The sequence below is a fragment of the Thalassophryne amazonica genome, chromosome 16 (genome assembly GCF_902500255.1).
Source record: "Thalassophryne amazonica chromosome 16, fThaAma1.1, whole genome shotgun sequence".
Lineage (NCBI taxonomy): Eukaryota > Metazoa > Chordata > Actinopteri > Batrachoidiformes > Batrachoididae > Thalassophryne > Thalassophryne amazonica.
The window spans coordinates 79,659,274-79,675,171 of record NC_047118.1 but is presented as its reverse complement, the minus strand read 5'-3'; the positions used below and the strand labels follow the sequence as shown (position 1 = coordinate 79,675,171).

Genomic DNA, 15,898 nt, shown 5'->3' with positions numbered 1-15,898 from the left:
GGGAGTAGTCAGGCCTGCACCACCTGCGCCAGGGGCAAAGCTGACCATCCAGGCCCAAGGCCTCTCCAGCTCTGCCAGTGCCTCGTCACCCTGTCTCCTATCGGCTGGAACCTTTGTCACGGGCCTCCCGCCATCCAGGGAAACACCACCATCCTAACGATAGTGGACCGGTTTCCAAGGCGGCCCACTTCGTGGCCCTCCCGAAGCTTCCGACGGGCCCAGGGGACTGCAGACCTCCTGGTCCACCACGTCGTGCGTCTGCATGGGATTCCATCAGACATTGTCTCGGATCGTGGTCCTCAGTTATCCTCCCCAGGTCTGGAGGAGTTTCTGTAGGGAACTGGGGGCCACCGTCAGTCTCTCGTCTGGGTACCACCCCCAGACGAACGGGCAGGCAGAGCGGACAAACCAGGAACTGGAGCAGGCCCTCCGTTGCGTGACCTCCGCGCACCCGATGGCCTGGAGTGGCCATCTGGCCTGGATCGAGTACGCTCATAACAGCCAAGTCTCATCTGCCACCGGCCTCTCCCCATTTGAAGTGTGTTTGGGGTACCAGCCCCCATTGTTCCCGCTAGTGGAGGGAGAGGTCGGGGTGCCCTTGGTCCAGGCCCATCTGAGAAGGTGCCGTCGGGTGTGGCGTACCGCCCGCTCTGCCCTGCTCAAAGCCCGGACAAGGGCCAAGAACCATGCAGACCGCCGGCGTGCCCCGGCCCCTGCGTACCAGCCTGGGCAGGAGGTTTGGCTTTCTACAAAGGACATTCCCCTGCAAGTGGAATCCCAAAAGTTGAAGGACAGATACATCGGACCTTTCCCTATCCTCAAGGTCCTCAGTCCAGCCGCAGTGAAGCTGAAGCTGCCAGCTTCACTGCGGATCCACCCGGTTTTCCATGTGTCCCACATCAAACCCTCACCACGTGTCACCCCGCTGTACCCCAGACCGGCGCCGCCTCCCTGCCTGGATCATCGACGGGGAGCCGGCTTGGACCGTGCGCCGGCTCTGGACGTCCGTCGGAAGGGCCGGGGTTCCAGTATTTGGTGACTGGGAGGGGTATGGACCCGAAGAACGCTCCTGGGTGAAGAGGAGCTTCATCCTGGACCCGGCCCTCCCTGGCCGACTTCTACCGGCGGCACCCGGACAAGCCTGTTGAGGGGGGGTCCTGTTGTGTGGGCTGCTGAAGAGGAGGTACTGCTGGCCCACCACCACAAGATGGCACCCTGCGTGGAGTGCGGGCTCCAAGCACGAGAGGGCGTCGGACCTACTGGGACGTTGGTGGTGGAAGCTGTGTGGGGATCCAGCTCTTCTCTCTCCAGGCGTCTTCTATCGTCGAGCCTGCCCACACGTCACCTGGTGTATGATTGACAGTCCACCATATTGTTGTTGTCTGTACGTTGTTGTGCGATTCACAACATTAAATTGTTACTTTTTGGCTTATCCATTGTACGTTCATTAACGCCCCCTGTTGTGGGTCCGTGTCACGTCACTTTCACAACAAGCAAGCTGACATCAGAGTGTGAATGTGAGGCATCATTGTAAAGCACTTTGACCTTAGATGCAAAAACATTATAGAAGTCAGTCAATTTATCCACGGAACTGATGTGCCATAAAAATACAGTAAGAAAATAAAAACAAAACAATTAGGCTCAGTGTGAAAAATCAAAGTTTGTTTCTTTTTAATGCAAGACCAGTCTAAGTTGTCAAAGATACAATGAAAAGCAAGATAGAAAAACCTTATAGGAGGACGGATTATGACTCTCTCAGTCTTTGGATGAGGACCATCCTGCTCATGTCTCTCATTTTTGAACAGTTGTTCAGTGAAGATAAACTTTTTTCATTACACTCACACACACACACACACACACACACACACACAATGCAGTAAATTAATTAATTTGGATAAGATGTCAGAAACAAATGACTCCATCATGAGAAAATGACCGCTGTTCATATTCACCTCTATGGTGTATGCGGGAGGCCGGACTCCGTGGATGCATTCAGGAAGTGAAACACGTTTTGGTTGTGTACTCTGAAGAAGAAGAAGAAGAAAGGGCTACATTTCTATAGCTCTTTTCCATTGAGCAGATGTTCACAGTGCTTTACAATGAAGCCTCACATTTACTTCCCCAGCCAAGGCTGGTACCCTTTCTTTCACAGCTGGGAGGACGGAGACAATGAAGATGAAATGTCTTGTCCAAGGTCACATGCGTGGGATCAGGTGTCAGATGTGTGTCACTCTCAGTAGATACATATCTTTGCTTTCTGCTGGTTGAAGTTGTCAATGATGACTCCAATGAAGAGGTTCAGAGTGAAGAATGAGCCAAAAATGATGAAGCAGACAAAGTACAGGTACATATAGAGATTGGCCTCGTATACTGGTTGCGACTCCACCTGAAACACATATACACACACAAAACAAAACAAAACAAACACCTTAAGTTATAACTGAGATCGAAACTGATGAACTGATGACAAATGCTTGTCATGAAGCTGGACTCTCTGGTGATGGTGGCAGAGAAGAGAACACTAGACAAACTGCTAGACATTATGGACCATGCCAGTCACCCTCTGCATACTGTCATCAGCAACCAGAGGAGCTTCTTCAGCCACAGATTGCTCCTTCCCAAGTGCAGGACCAACAGACTGAAAACTCCTTTGTCCCTCAGGCCATCAGACTGTACAACTCCTCACTCAGAGGGAGCAGGAGCAACGGGAAGACAGAGGACAGGAAGGAAAGGAACAGCAGTAGCCAGTAAACCAGTAGCAAGCAGTATTTCTGGTATTTACATTTGTGTATTTATATTTATATTTGCAAACTGTTTTTTTTTTTTACTTTCACTTTTGATACTCTGTGTGCTTCTTACCCAGTGTGCTGCTATAAATGCTGTTGGAACCTCAGTTTCTCTGAGGGAGTCTTCCCAAGGGACTAATAAAGTCCTATCTAATCTAATCTAGTCTAATTTAATCTAAGATAATCTAAATGTTAATAAATTTGCAATCATCATGATATTACTAATACTTTAAACTATGGTTGCAGCAAACGGTTTTTGCTATAAAAGACTAAACCAGGGGTCTGTAAACTTTCCCATAAAAGAGCCATCTTTTTGTCCCCTCCCATCAAGAAAAATTCATCTGGAGTCATATATATTATATATATATATATAATATATATATATATATATTATATATATATATATAATATATATATATATAAATGCAACACTTTTGGTTTTGCTCCCATTTTGTATGAGATGAACTCAAAGATCTAAAATTTTTTCCGCATACACAATATCACCATTTCCCTCAAATATTGTTCACAAACCAGTCTAAATCTGTGATAGTGAGCACTTCTCCTTTGCTGAGATAATCCATCCCACCTCACAGGTGTGCCATATCAAGATGCTGATTAGACACCATGAACATCACCTCATGTTGCAGCAGGATAATGCACGGCCCCATGTTGCAAGGATCTGTACACAATTCTTGGAAGCTGAAAATGTCCCAGTTCTTGCATGGCCGGCATACTCACCGGACATGTCACCCATTGAGCATGTTTGGGATGCTCTGGACCGGCGTATACGACAGCGTGTACCAGTTCCTGCCAATATCCAGCAACTTTGCACAGCCATTGAAGAGGAGTGGACCAACATTCCACAGGCCGCAGTTGACAACCTGATCAACTCTATGCGAAGGAGATGTGTTGCACTGCATGAGGCAAATGGTGGTCACACCAGATACTGACTGGTATCCCCCCCCCCCAATAAAACAAAATTGCACCTTTCAGAGTGGCCTTTTATTGTGGGCAAGTCTAAGGCACATCTGTGCACTAATCATGGTGTCTAATCAGCATCTGATATGGCACACCTGTGAGGTGGGATGGATTATCTCAGCAAAGAGAAGTGCTCACTATCACAGATTTAGACTGGTTTGTGAACAATATTTGAGGGAAATGGTGATATTGTGTATGTGGAAAAAGTTTTAGATCTTTGAGTTCATCTCATACAAAATGGGAGCAAAACCAAAAGTGTTGCATTTATATTTTTGTTGAGTGTAGTTTCAGGCCTACTCTGAACATTATTACAGATGAAATGAGTTTTTTTTAAATACATAAAGTTTAAGTAGCTTTACTCACAAATGCACATTTAGAAAATGTGTGTCAGTAGTTGTAACTTTAACTCAGTGTTGAAAGATCAAATAATATAACAACAACAATAATAACAATAATAACTTGTCTTCCTGACAATAAATCATGCACTGACCTCTCTGGAGTCCACAGCTCTGTACATGATCTCCATCCAGCCTTTAAAGGTTGCCTGAGTTAGACAACAGAAAAGTCTTCATTTCATAGTAGGCTGAAGTTTAAATGTAATTAAGGCCTTATTTTTAAACAATCACAGATAAAAAAAAAAGCTTCATTGAAATGAATCTTTAACAGTGTCCACACTGACCACTTGCAGCAATGAAAGGTAGCCCATCCCCACATTGTCATAGTTGATCTTCAGGTTCACCCAGCGGACCTCAGAGAAGTTGCTGAAGATCAGATTCATGCAGTCTGTTTTGTTGTTGACTATGTCAGAGGATAACAGTTCCCCTGAAGTCTCATTAATGCAGCTGTAGAATTTGCCAGCAAACAGATTCACTCCCATGATGCTGAAAATCAGCCAGAAGATCAGACAGACGAGCAGCACGTTAAAGATGGATGGGATTGCTCCAACCAGAGCGTTCACCACCACCTGCAGACAGACAGACAGGTGCATAAACAGGCAGGGTGAGACTCAACCTCAAGTAAGAGTGTTCAATCACAGACAGATAGGTTGATAAATAAGCAGAGTGAGACTCGACCCAAAGTAAGTGTTCAGTTAGAGACAGACAAACAAACCAAAGTGAAGCAAAGCAGAACCACTTCTGGTGGCCGCATGCGCGACCCACCATGAAAAGTGAAGGGGGGAGAGTGTACATGTCCTCCTGCTGGCGCGTGTCCGTGAGAAGTTAACCTGGATGTGGACCTGTCCTCCCGCAAGCTATCATTCCGTAAGGAGTTGTTGATGGACTCTTTTAACATGCCACAATTGACACATTGGATGAGGTGAAAAATGAAGCAAAGTGAAGCTGCCTCTGGCGGTTGTGCGCGACCCGCCGTGAAAAGTGAAGGGGGGAAAGTATACATGTCCTCTGAAAGTGGAAGCTTGGCTCACCTCTTCTTCTGTGGTTTTGAAGCTTCAGTGCCAGCAAAGTCCAGCGGGATAAATAAAATCTATCGATCCAGGTATGTACTGACAAAAGGATTTGTCGCCCTGGTGTGTAGAATTGGGGGGGCTTGTTGTACATTAGTGCACTGTTGTGTAGATTTACAAACAGTTGCAATGTGCGGTGTAGACTTGCTTAAAAACTGCATACTTTCTCTATAAAGTTGCTCTATAAAAAAGCCCTCCATAAAGCTAGGACATCTTACTATTCATCACTAATTGAAGAAAATAAGAACAACCCCAGGTTTCTTTTCAGCACTGTAGCCAGGCTGACAAAGAGTCAGAGCTCTATTGAGCTGAGTATTCCATTAACTTTAACTAGTAATGACTTCATGACTTTCTTTGCTAACAAAATTTTAACTATTAGAGAAAAAAATTACTCATAACCATCCAAAGACGTATCGTTATCTTTGGCTGCTTTCAGTGATGCCGGTATTTGGTTAGACTTTCTCTCCGATTGTTCTGTCTGAGTATTTTCATTAGTCACTCCTCCCAAACCATCAACATGTCTATTAGACCCCATTCCTACCAGGCTGCTCAAGGAAGCCCTACCATTAATTAATGCTTTGATCTTAATATGATCAATCTATCTTTATTAGTTGGCTATGTACCACAGGCTTTTAAGGTGGCAGTAATTAAACCATTACTTAAAAAGCCATCACTTGACCCAGCTATCTTAGCTAAATTATTGACCAATCTCCAACCTTCCTTTTCTCTCAAAAATTCTTGAAAGGGTAGTTGTAAAACAGCTAACTGATCATCTGCAGAGGAATGGTCTATTTGAAGAGTTTCAGTCAGGTTTCAGAATTCAACATAGTACAGAAACAGCATTAGTGAAGTTTACAAATGATCTTCTTATGGCCTCAGACAGTGGACTCATCTCTGTGCTCGCCCTGTTAGACCTCAGTGCAGCTTTTGATACTGTTGACCATAAAATTTTATTACAGAGATTAGAGCATGCCGTTTATCTAATAGATTACAATTTGTTCATGTAAATGGGGATGTTGTGTGTTGGGGGGGGTTGGCTGGCCAAGATACTGTTTGTGTGTTTTGTGTATACTTCGGGTGGTTTGTGGGGGGCGTGTCTGAGGCTGTGATTGATGGATGAAGCATCTCTCACCTCCACTGTCATCATGCCAACCCCATGCACCTGATGAGCAGTTCATGTGCAGATCTAGAGGACTACCAGCTGAAGAGGATGTACCTGATGAGCAGTTCACGTGTAGAGCTAAAGGACTACCAGCTGAAGTTGATATCCTGATCAGCAGTCCATGTGCAGTTCCAAAGGACTTCCAGCTGAAGTAGATATCCTAATGATGTACTACATTTAAGCCATGACTGCTCTGTGTAAGGTGCTGGGGACTCAACCTTGTTGCTGCTGTGTGACAATTGTTTGTCTAACATTGTGACGCTGAGGATCGCTCCAGGTTTGACGCACCGTGCCTGTTAAGGAGATGGGTGAGGGACATGCTCCATCAGCACACTTCAGAGGTAACTAAAGCTGTGAATGACTTTGAGTAATTAACAATAGTAATTTGGCGTTTTGTACGCAGCTATATTTGAGCTACTCTGATAATTGTGTAAATTCGCTCTTCACAGCCGTGGCATGCGGATTGATGGTCCTCCACGGGCTGTGAGAGCTGTTTCTGTAATTTGAGTCTGAATTAGAACCTGAATGTGTTTGCTGATGGTGTGAACCCTAAACAGTATTTGTGTGAACAGTGTTGACTTATCTCGCCTCTCATCCTTAACAGGCGCTGTCCGATTCATTAACCACCTGGGGGGTGCCGGCGGGAATTTCTGGGTCCAGAACTGTCGGGCTCCAATCCCTTGGGCGCTAGGAAGAGCGCGTCGTCCTCCACCCCGCCAGGCTGTTAATTCACTTTTTGTTTATATTTGCACTTGAAATAAATCTGTTATGTTCTTTGGAACCGCTCTCTGTTTCTTTAGCGCTGGGTCCTTGTCAGACGCTGGTTCGCTCCTCTAACCTACGTCCCAACATAACAGAAGTCCCCAGCCAAACCAGCATGGACCCAGTGGCAGAGGAGCTGGTTTAGTCCGGGAAAGCGGCAGCGAATGTTGGAACCAATCCGGGATCCATTGCGGGTGCTCTCCGCCCAGATTGTGTGCGTGGGCGCGCACATGGCGGAGTCACGGCATCGTTTTGCAGCACGGGTCGCTTTGCGTACCGCTATTTGTTGTGTCAGCTCCGGACCACTTTAGTAAGGTGTCACGTTTGCTGCACTCAGCTGCTCACAGAAAAGCAGTATGTTGATTTTTCTCTGTGGCCACAGGGCTTTTTATTTGTTGCACTTTGGCTCCCCCTGCTGGCAACAGAGTCACATTGCCGTCAAGAGCTCAGAGAGGGAAAAGACATATTTCCTGCTCTCTGACCTTGACGGAGCAAAACACTTATCGGTTAGTTAGTGGTTAACATTTGTGGGGTTTTATTAAGGGATTTTCACAAAATGTATTTGTGATTATTATAGCACATTTTAACATTCCTGGTGGAGTGGACAGACCGGCCGATTGGAGCTCTTCTGGACCCATGTAATGGTATTTTTTACTTATTTGTAGTTTTTTATTTTTTGTTAGTGGGTTGGGTCGTTTTTTCTTTGTTGTTTTTTATTTTCCTGTCCCCTAGCCCTGACCTCACACACTTCTGTACCGTTCGTCTTTAGTGTGTGGGGTGGTGCAGGTTGGTTACACTGGGCGTCTCCTAGGAAACCTCTGCACCTGGGGGGGGGGGGGGGGGGTTTTCAGGGCCGTTATTTCTATTTAGTTGATTCCCGGTTCCACTCCAGCCTCAGCGAGCCTTTGACCGTTAGTCATCGGCGTCGCTGGTGTGTAGTGCAGTGGGAATGTGCTTCGGTCGGAGCAGTGGCGCCGATTCGTGCCATTTGCCTTTTCCGCTGTCCACCTCTCCCGGTAGGCTGAAGCACAGTCTGAGTTATGACACCGGACGTACTGCCGGTTTTCCTCTGCGCTTGGGGTGGGACTGGGTTAGTTTTTTCCTGTTTTCTCCCCCGGCTCAGTAGTCCTGTGCCGTTCGCCACGATGTATCTGTCGATTGGCTCTGGGGTGTTCCGGGGTCTTTCGGGGTGCTGGGGGGGCAACGGGATTTCCCATTTGTTTTGTTTGCCCCCGGGGTTGTTATTGGTGTCCGCTGGGGGTGTGGGGTGTTTATGTTATTTGTGTTTCCTCCCAGGTTCCACCTCCAGGGTTGATGGGACGGTTCTCTGGGGGGGAAAGGACTGTGGGGCCGACTAGCCGGATGTGGCCGGGCCTGGGGTTTCTGGGTCGTGGGGGTGTCTCCTGGGGTTTGATGGAACGGTCCTCTGGGGGGCGCTGTAGCTCCCGTGTATACCTGGGGATCTCAGGTGGACCCGGTCTCGGTTATTACTCCTAGAGCTGGCGGCAATGTCCTCTAGGGGGTGTTGTTCTCCACTTGTCGTCTGGGGGGGGGGTGTTTGTTATTTTCTTTGTGCATGTTGTGTTATATTGTGTTATATGGGGCTCTGTTGGGTTTTTTGGGTTTGGGATTTGCTCCCTGGGGTTTGATGGGACGGTCCCCTGGGGAGGGTTTTGGGGTGGTCATGTGTTTTTATTTTGTGTTATTCCCCAGCTTGCGTCCCTGGGGTTGTAGTTGTGCTGTACTCTGGGGGGGTATGTTGGGGTTTTACTGTGTGCTTTGTGTTTTATGTTGTACTGTGTTGTGGGACTTTTTTGGGGTGTTGGGATTGTTTTTGTTTTCTTGCCAGCTGGCCTCCCTGCCACATTGTCTTGCCCTCGCTGCCATATCCTGTTCCTGCTGTGGACCCTGGGGTTTCGCACCGCCTGTTCCTGCCGTGGACCCCGGGGGGGGGGAAGCTGTTTTCTGGCCAGGTCTGTGTGGTCGCCGGGAGGCTTCCCGTTGAGGGGGGGGGTACTGTTGTGTGTTGGGGGGGGGGTTGGCTGGCCAAGATACTGTTTGTGTGTTTTGTGTATACTTCGGGTGGTTTGTGGGGGGCGTGTCTGAGGCTGTGATGATGGATGAAGCATCTCTCACCCTCCACTGTCATCATGCCAACCCCATGCACCTGATGAGCAGTTCATGTGCAGATCTAGAGGACTACCAGCTGAAGAGGATGTACCTGATGAGAAGTTCACGTGTAGAGCTAAAGGACTACCAGCTGAAGTGGATGCACCTGATGAGCAGTTCACGTGCAGAGTTAAAGGACTACCAGCTGAAGTGGATATCCTGATCAGCACTCCACGTGCAGTTCCAAAGGACTTCCAGCTGAAGTAGATATCCTAATGATGTACTACATTTAAGCCATGACTGCTCTGTGTAAGGTGCTGGGGACTCAACCTTGTTGCTGCTGTGTGACGATTGTTTGTCTAACATTGTGACGCTGAGGATCGCTCCAGGTTTGACGCACCGTGCCTGTTAAGGAGATGGGTGAGGGACATGCTCCATCAGCACACTTCAGAGGTAACTAAAGCTGTGAATGACTTTGAGTAATTAACAATAGTAATTTGGCATTTTGTACGCAGCTATATTTGAGCTACTCTGATAATTGTGTAAATTCGCTCTTCACAGCCGTGGCGTGCGGATTGATGGTTCTCCACGGGCTGTGAGAGCTGTTTCTGTAATTTGAGTCTCAATTAGAACCTGAATGTGTTTGCTGATGGTGTGAACCCTAAACAGTATTTGTGTGAACAGTGTTGACTTATCTCGCCTCTCATCCTTAACAGGCGCTGTCCGATTCATTAACCACCTGGGGGGTGCCGGCGGGAATTTCTGGGTCCAGAACTGTCGGGCTCCAATCCCTTGGGCGCTAGGAAGAGCGCATCGTCCTCCACCCCGCCAGGCTGTTAATTCACTCTTTGTTTATATTTGCACTTGAAATAAATCTGTTATGTTCTTTGGAACCGCTCTCTGTTTCTTTAGCGCTGGGTCCTTGTCAGACGCTGGTTCGCTCCTCTAACCTGCGTCCCAACATAACAGGGGAGTCTTCTTCACGGACTAAGGCTAATTATGGAGTTCCACAAGGTTCTGTGCTAGGACCGATTTTATTCACTTTATACATGCTTCCCTTAGGCAGTATTATTAGAAAGCATTGCTTAAATTTTCATTGTTACACAGATGATACCCAGCTTTATCTATCCATGAAGCCAGAGGACACACACCAATTAGTTAAACTGCAGGAATGTCTTTCAGACATAAAGACATGGATGACCTCTAATTTCCTGCTTTTAAATTCAGATAAAACTGAAGTTATTGTACTTGGCCCCACAAATCTTAGAAACATGGAGTCTAACCAGATCCTTACTGTGGATGGCATTACCCTGACCTCCAGTAATACTGTGAGAAATCTTGGAGTAATTTTTGATCAGGATATGTCCTTCAATGCGCATATTAATCTAATATGTAGGACTGCTTTTTTTTGCATTTGCGCAATATTTCTAAATTTAGAAAGGTCTTGTCTCAGAGTGATGCTGAAATCTAATTCATGCATTTATTTCTTCTAGGCTGGACTATTGTAATTCATTATTATCAGGTTGTCCTAAAAGTTCCCTGAAAAGCTTTCAGTTAATTCAAAATGCTGCAGCTAGAGTACTGACAGGGACTAGAAGGAGAGAGCATATTTCACCCATATTGGCTTCTCTTCATTGGCTCCCTGTTAATTCCAGAGTAGAATTTAAAATTCTTCTTCTTCCTTATAAGGTTTTGAATAATCAGGTCCCATCTTATCTTAGGGACCTCATAGTACCATATCACCCCAATAGAGCGCTTTGCTCTCAGACTGCAGGCTTACTTGTAGTTCCTAGGGTTTGTAAGAGTAGAATGGGAGGCAGAGCCTTCAGCTTTCAGGCTCCTCTCCTGTGGAACCAGCTCCCAATTCGCATTAGGGAGACAGACACCCTCTCTACGTTTAAGATTAAGCTTAAAACTTTTTGCTAAAGCTTATAGTTAGGGCTGGATCAGGTGACCTTGAACCATCCATTAGTTATGCTGCTATAGACATAGACTGCTGGGGGGTTCCCATGATGCACTGAGTGTTTCTTTTTATTCACCTCTTTTTGCTCTGTATGCACCACTCTGCATTTAATCATTAGTGATTGATCTCTGCTCTCTTCCACAGCATGTCTTTTTCCTGACTCTCTCCCCTCAGCCCCAACCAGTCCCAGCAGAAGACTGCCCCTCGCTGAGCCTGGTTCTGCTGGAGGTTTCTTCCTGTTAAAAGGGAGTTTTTCCTTCCCACTGTCACCAAGTGCTTCCTCATAGGGGGTCGTTTTGACCGTTGGGGTTTTTCTGTAATTATTGTATGGCTTTTGCCTTACAATATAAAGCGCCTTGATTTGATTTTCTGTGTCGAGCATTCTACACCAACATAATTAAACGTTTAATTTCTTGCGTCCTACTCACGTAGCTCTCAGCATACTGCTGCATAGGGCAGCAAGAACTCAGAGTAGAGCTGCTTAAAGTGGACATAGAGCTGCTCAACTCAGCGTAGATGGTAGGTCGCAATACGCAACTCTACTTAGTGTGAAAGGGGCTTTAGAGACAGACAGGAGGATAAATAGGCGGGGTGAGACTCGACCCCAAATAATAGTGTTTGGTTAGAGACAGCCAGGAGGATAAATAGGCGGGGTGAGACTCGACCCCAAATAATAGTGTTTGGTTACAGACAGCCAGGAGGATAAATAGGCGGGGTGAGACTCGACCCCAAATAATAGTGTTTGGTTACAGACAGACAGGAGGATAAATAGGAGGGGTGAGACTCGACCCCAAATAATAGTGTTTGGTTACAGACAGCCAGGAGGATAAATAGGGGGGGTGAGACTCGACCCCAAATAATAGTGTTTGGTTACAGACAGCCAGGAGGATAAATGGGGGGGTGAGACTCGACCCCAAATAATAGTGTTTGGTTACAGACAGCCAGGAGGATAAATAGGAGGGGTGAGACTCGACCCCAAATAATAGTGTTTGGTTACAGACAGCCAGGAGGATAAATAGGAGGGGTGAGACTCGACCCCAAATAATAGTGTTTGGTTACAGACAGCCAGGAGGAGAAATAGGGGGGTGAGACTCGACCCCAAATAATAGTGTTTGGTTAGAGACAGACAGGAGGAGAAATAGGGGGGTGAGACTCGACCCCAAATAATAGTGTTTGGTTACAGACGGACAGGAGGATAAATAGGAGGGGTGAGACTCGACCCCAAATAATAGTGTTTGGTTAGAGACGGACAGGAGGATAAATAGGAGGGGTGAGACTCGACCCCAAATAATAGTGTTTGGTTAGAGACGGACAGGAGGATAAATAGGAGGGGTGAGACTCGACCCCAAATAATAGTGTTTGGTTACAGACGGACAGGAGGATAAATAGGAGGGGTGAGACTCGACCCCAAATAATAGTGTTTGGTTAGAGACAGACAGGAGGATAAATAGGAGGGGTGAGACTCGACCCCAAATAATAGTGTTTGGTTACAGACAGACAGGAGGATAAATAGGAGGGGTGAGACTCGACCCCAAATAATAGTGTTTGGTTACAGACAGACAGGAGGATAAATAGGCAGGATGAGACTCAACCCCAAATAAGAGTGTTCGGTTAGAGACAGACAGGTGGATCATGAGACAGGGTGAGACTCAACCCCAAATAAGAGTGTCTGGTTCAATTTGTATAATATGATGAGAGAGGTCTTTGTTTTCCTGACATTTTATGAATATTGTGAATACGTGTATGCAGTCAGTAAAGATGTCTCCTTTTACATCTGTCTGTGTGTCATTGTTTGTTTTTTTCCTGTCTTACCCTCATGCCTTCAAAACGAGACAGAGCCCTGAGAGGCCTCAAAGCTCTCAATGTCCTCAGAGACTTAATGGGTCCCAGCTCAGAGAATCCCAGGATGTTGGCTGTCAGAGACACCAGGGACACCTAGAGATACAGAATACCACAGTACTGGGAAAAAACAATGACTGAACAATGACTGGTTGAATAGAAGCAGAATAGCACAGTCATAGGATAAAATAAAACAAAAGATAATAAACACTGCTTGAAAAGTGTCAAAACACTGCAGTAGTAGTTGTACAAATGCAATGGTGGGCACAGATAACCAAAAAATTATCTTCAATAACAGATAATCACATAACTGAAAAGTTATCTTTGATAAAGATAAAACAATAAACCACCTAAAAATGTATCAGAAGTTACAGATAACTGATAAATTCCAATATTACCTCTGACACATCTATAACTAGTAGTAGAACAAATTTAATAGCTTATAATAATATTAAAAACAACAACAGACCCCAACAATGAGACCACAATTTTCTTTCAACATTTGGCCTCTGCTGGAAGCTCTTGTTTACTACAGAGCTCCCAGCACAGAGGCACTCCGAGAACGGCCATAAAGCCAACTCTCTATCAATTCTGACACTCCGGTCAGGCGCAGGTCTTGAAAAATAAAGTCATGCTGACTTATGGTTTTGATTATAAATAACATTAATACCGATAGAATAACTCCATTAATGCCAATTATGTCGTTTGTACAAAGTTAAAATATAACATATATCTTTTAATGTTGACAGACAGATCGCAAAGGATTCTGGGTAAAAGTGCCTCTGCTAAACATTGATTGAGTCTCTCTTTTTGGAGCGAGGCGGAGGGGAAGGCGAAGGGCTACAAATCCCTCCGTTTGGAGGGGTAGGAGGAGCTTACTGCTGTCTCTGAAAAAACAAACATGGTGCCGAAAGAGCCGCATAAATGAAGCGGATTTCATTACAAATTACACTGTTTAGAAAGTTATAACTTGCCAAAAAACTTTACAGGCAGTTATCTATGACAGCAACGTGTATGCTGCTGGATGCATGTTGCGTATGTTGTCATTCTGAGGAATATCGTAACGTCGCTCGTGCACTGCGTTATAATGCACATACACACGAACGATACGATAAGACACTTTTATATCTCACAATGGAGAAAATCATGATAAAGTGTAAGCACGTTAATTTGTATGTTCATAAATCTTTGGATAATATCAATCCCTGCTGTTGGATATCAAGGTCTGTAACGTGTGTGTATTTTGTAAACAAACGGAGCCCTGAACACACTCATCTAATAAGCTTTCAGGCAGAAAATGAAAAGTTTCATCAATGGGAATAAGTTGGAAAATATATACACACACGTATATGTGTAACACATAATCTGACGTACTAATAGACTGATATTATTTGTCAAGGAAATTTCTAAAGGAAATAAGGCTGGATGCAAAAAATGGGAGAATTTGAAAAAGAAATAAGGTTGTAATTCCATTAAAAAAGTGAAACTTGTATCATGTATACATTCACTGCACACAAAAAAAGCCATTTGCAAAGCCAAAAAGTTGATTTGACAATCATCTGACATAACTGGGGTCAAAATAAATAGAACACTGCTATCTACTGGTTCCCACACACTTAGTGAACACTACTGACCAGTAGATGGCAGGAGAGGCCTTGAAAACAAAATTCCAGATACAGTAATCCCTGTCTGCTACATTTAAAATGCGTGGAATTTAACAAACGCAAATAAAACCAACATCTATAAACGCAGAGAATATATTCAAGAGAGTTTGTTCAGGCTCCACGGACAACAGCATTAAACTCTAGTGCCTAAAACTGTGTCTGAAATGCATTTGTCCTGTCGTGATGTACTGAGATTACATCATCCTACCCAAAATGCATTGCGGGTCACAGGATGTGCTCACAAAACCTTAAAAATTAGCACACTACTTTAAAACTAAAACATATATCTGATATTTTCACTTAATAAAACTTCAGACATGACAGTAATTTTAAATAACTTGTCCAAAATTTGTTTGGTTAAAATTTGAACCATAAGTTAAAAATGTATGCCTCTGGATGACTTAGGTGATATCGCCAGCCTATTGGCATGGTGTTAAAGGAAATGTTTTTTTTTTTCTTTTGGGGCTGTTTCTCCTTTGTCTGCAGAGGATTGAGATGCTTTTTATACAAGCTGCTCTCTTCTGTTTGCAAAGGTTATAGCTGTGCGTCTGTTACATAACATTTAACAGGTGAGTGCTAAACTAATTTTAAAAATGCTTGTCGCTGTTCAGCTTTGTTTATTTTGTTTATCGGTTTAAAAGTTATCAGACAAACAATCGGAAGATAATTGGTCCGATAATGGTTTTTAAAGTCATCTAAAAAGATAATCCGAAGAAAACATTATCTTCGATAATTATCTGTTATCGGATTATCGGAAGTGTGCCCACCACTGTACAAATGTTACAAAACTTCTCTTCTGGTACAATAAATGTCAGAATACTCGGTAGGTCATTTGTAGGCTTGTGAGCTTCCACCTGACCACAGACGAAGTAAATCATGACTCTTCACTAAACCTACACCTCATGTTATGTGTCGGACGCAGCTCGGAGAACCGACCAGCGTTTGAAGGACCCAGTATGAAATAAGCAGAGCACGGTACAAAGGCTAACTGAATTTAATACATAACAGTGATGTGATACAAAACAACAAAAGAGTGTGCGGTCTGGCGTGGTGGTGATACGGTGCGCTCCCAGCAGCGCTAACGGTCCGGAGCCAGAAGCCGTTCGGAACCAAGGACCCCGCCGACACCCCCCAGGTGGCCGCAACAAACCGAGTCTGTGAAAGAAGGAA

The 15,898-nt window shown here is 45.0% G+C and overlaps 1 protein-coding gene across 1 annotated transcript in view; it reads right to left on the bottom strand.

Moving 5' to 3' along the window:
* scn4ab (sodium channel, voltage-gated, type IV, alpha, b) overlaps nt 1–15,898 on the bottom strand; it is a 214,308-nt gene that overhangs the window by 24,526 nt on the left and 173,884 nt on the right. Inside the window, 4 exon segments of the mRNA XM_034189852.1 lie at nt 2,249–2,386; nt 4,255–4,308; nt 4,444–4,728; nt 13,038–13,160. Coding sequence (XP_034045743.1) covers nt 2,249–2,386; nt 4,255–4,308; nt 4,444–4,728; nt 13,038–13,160 — 600 coding nt within the window.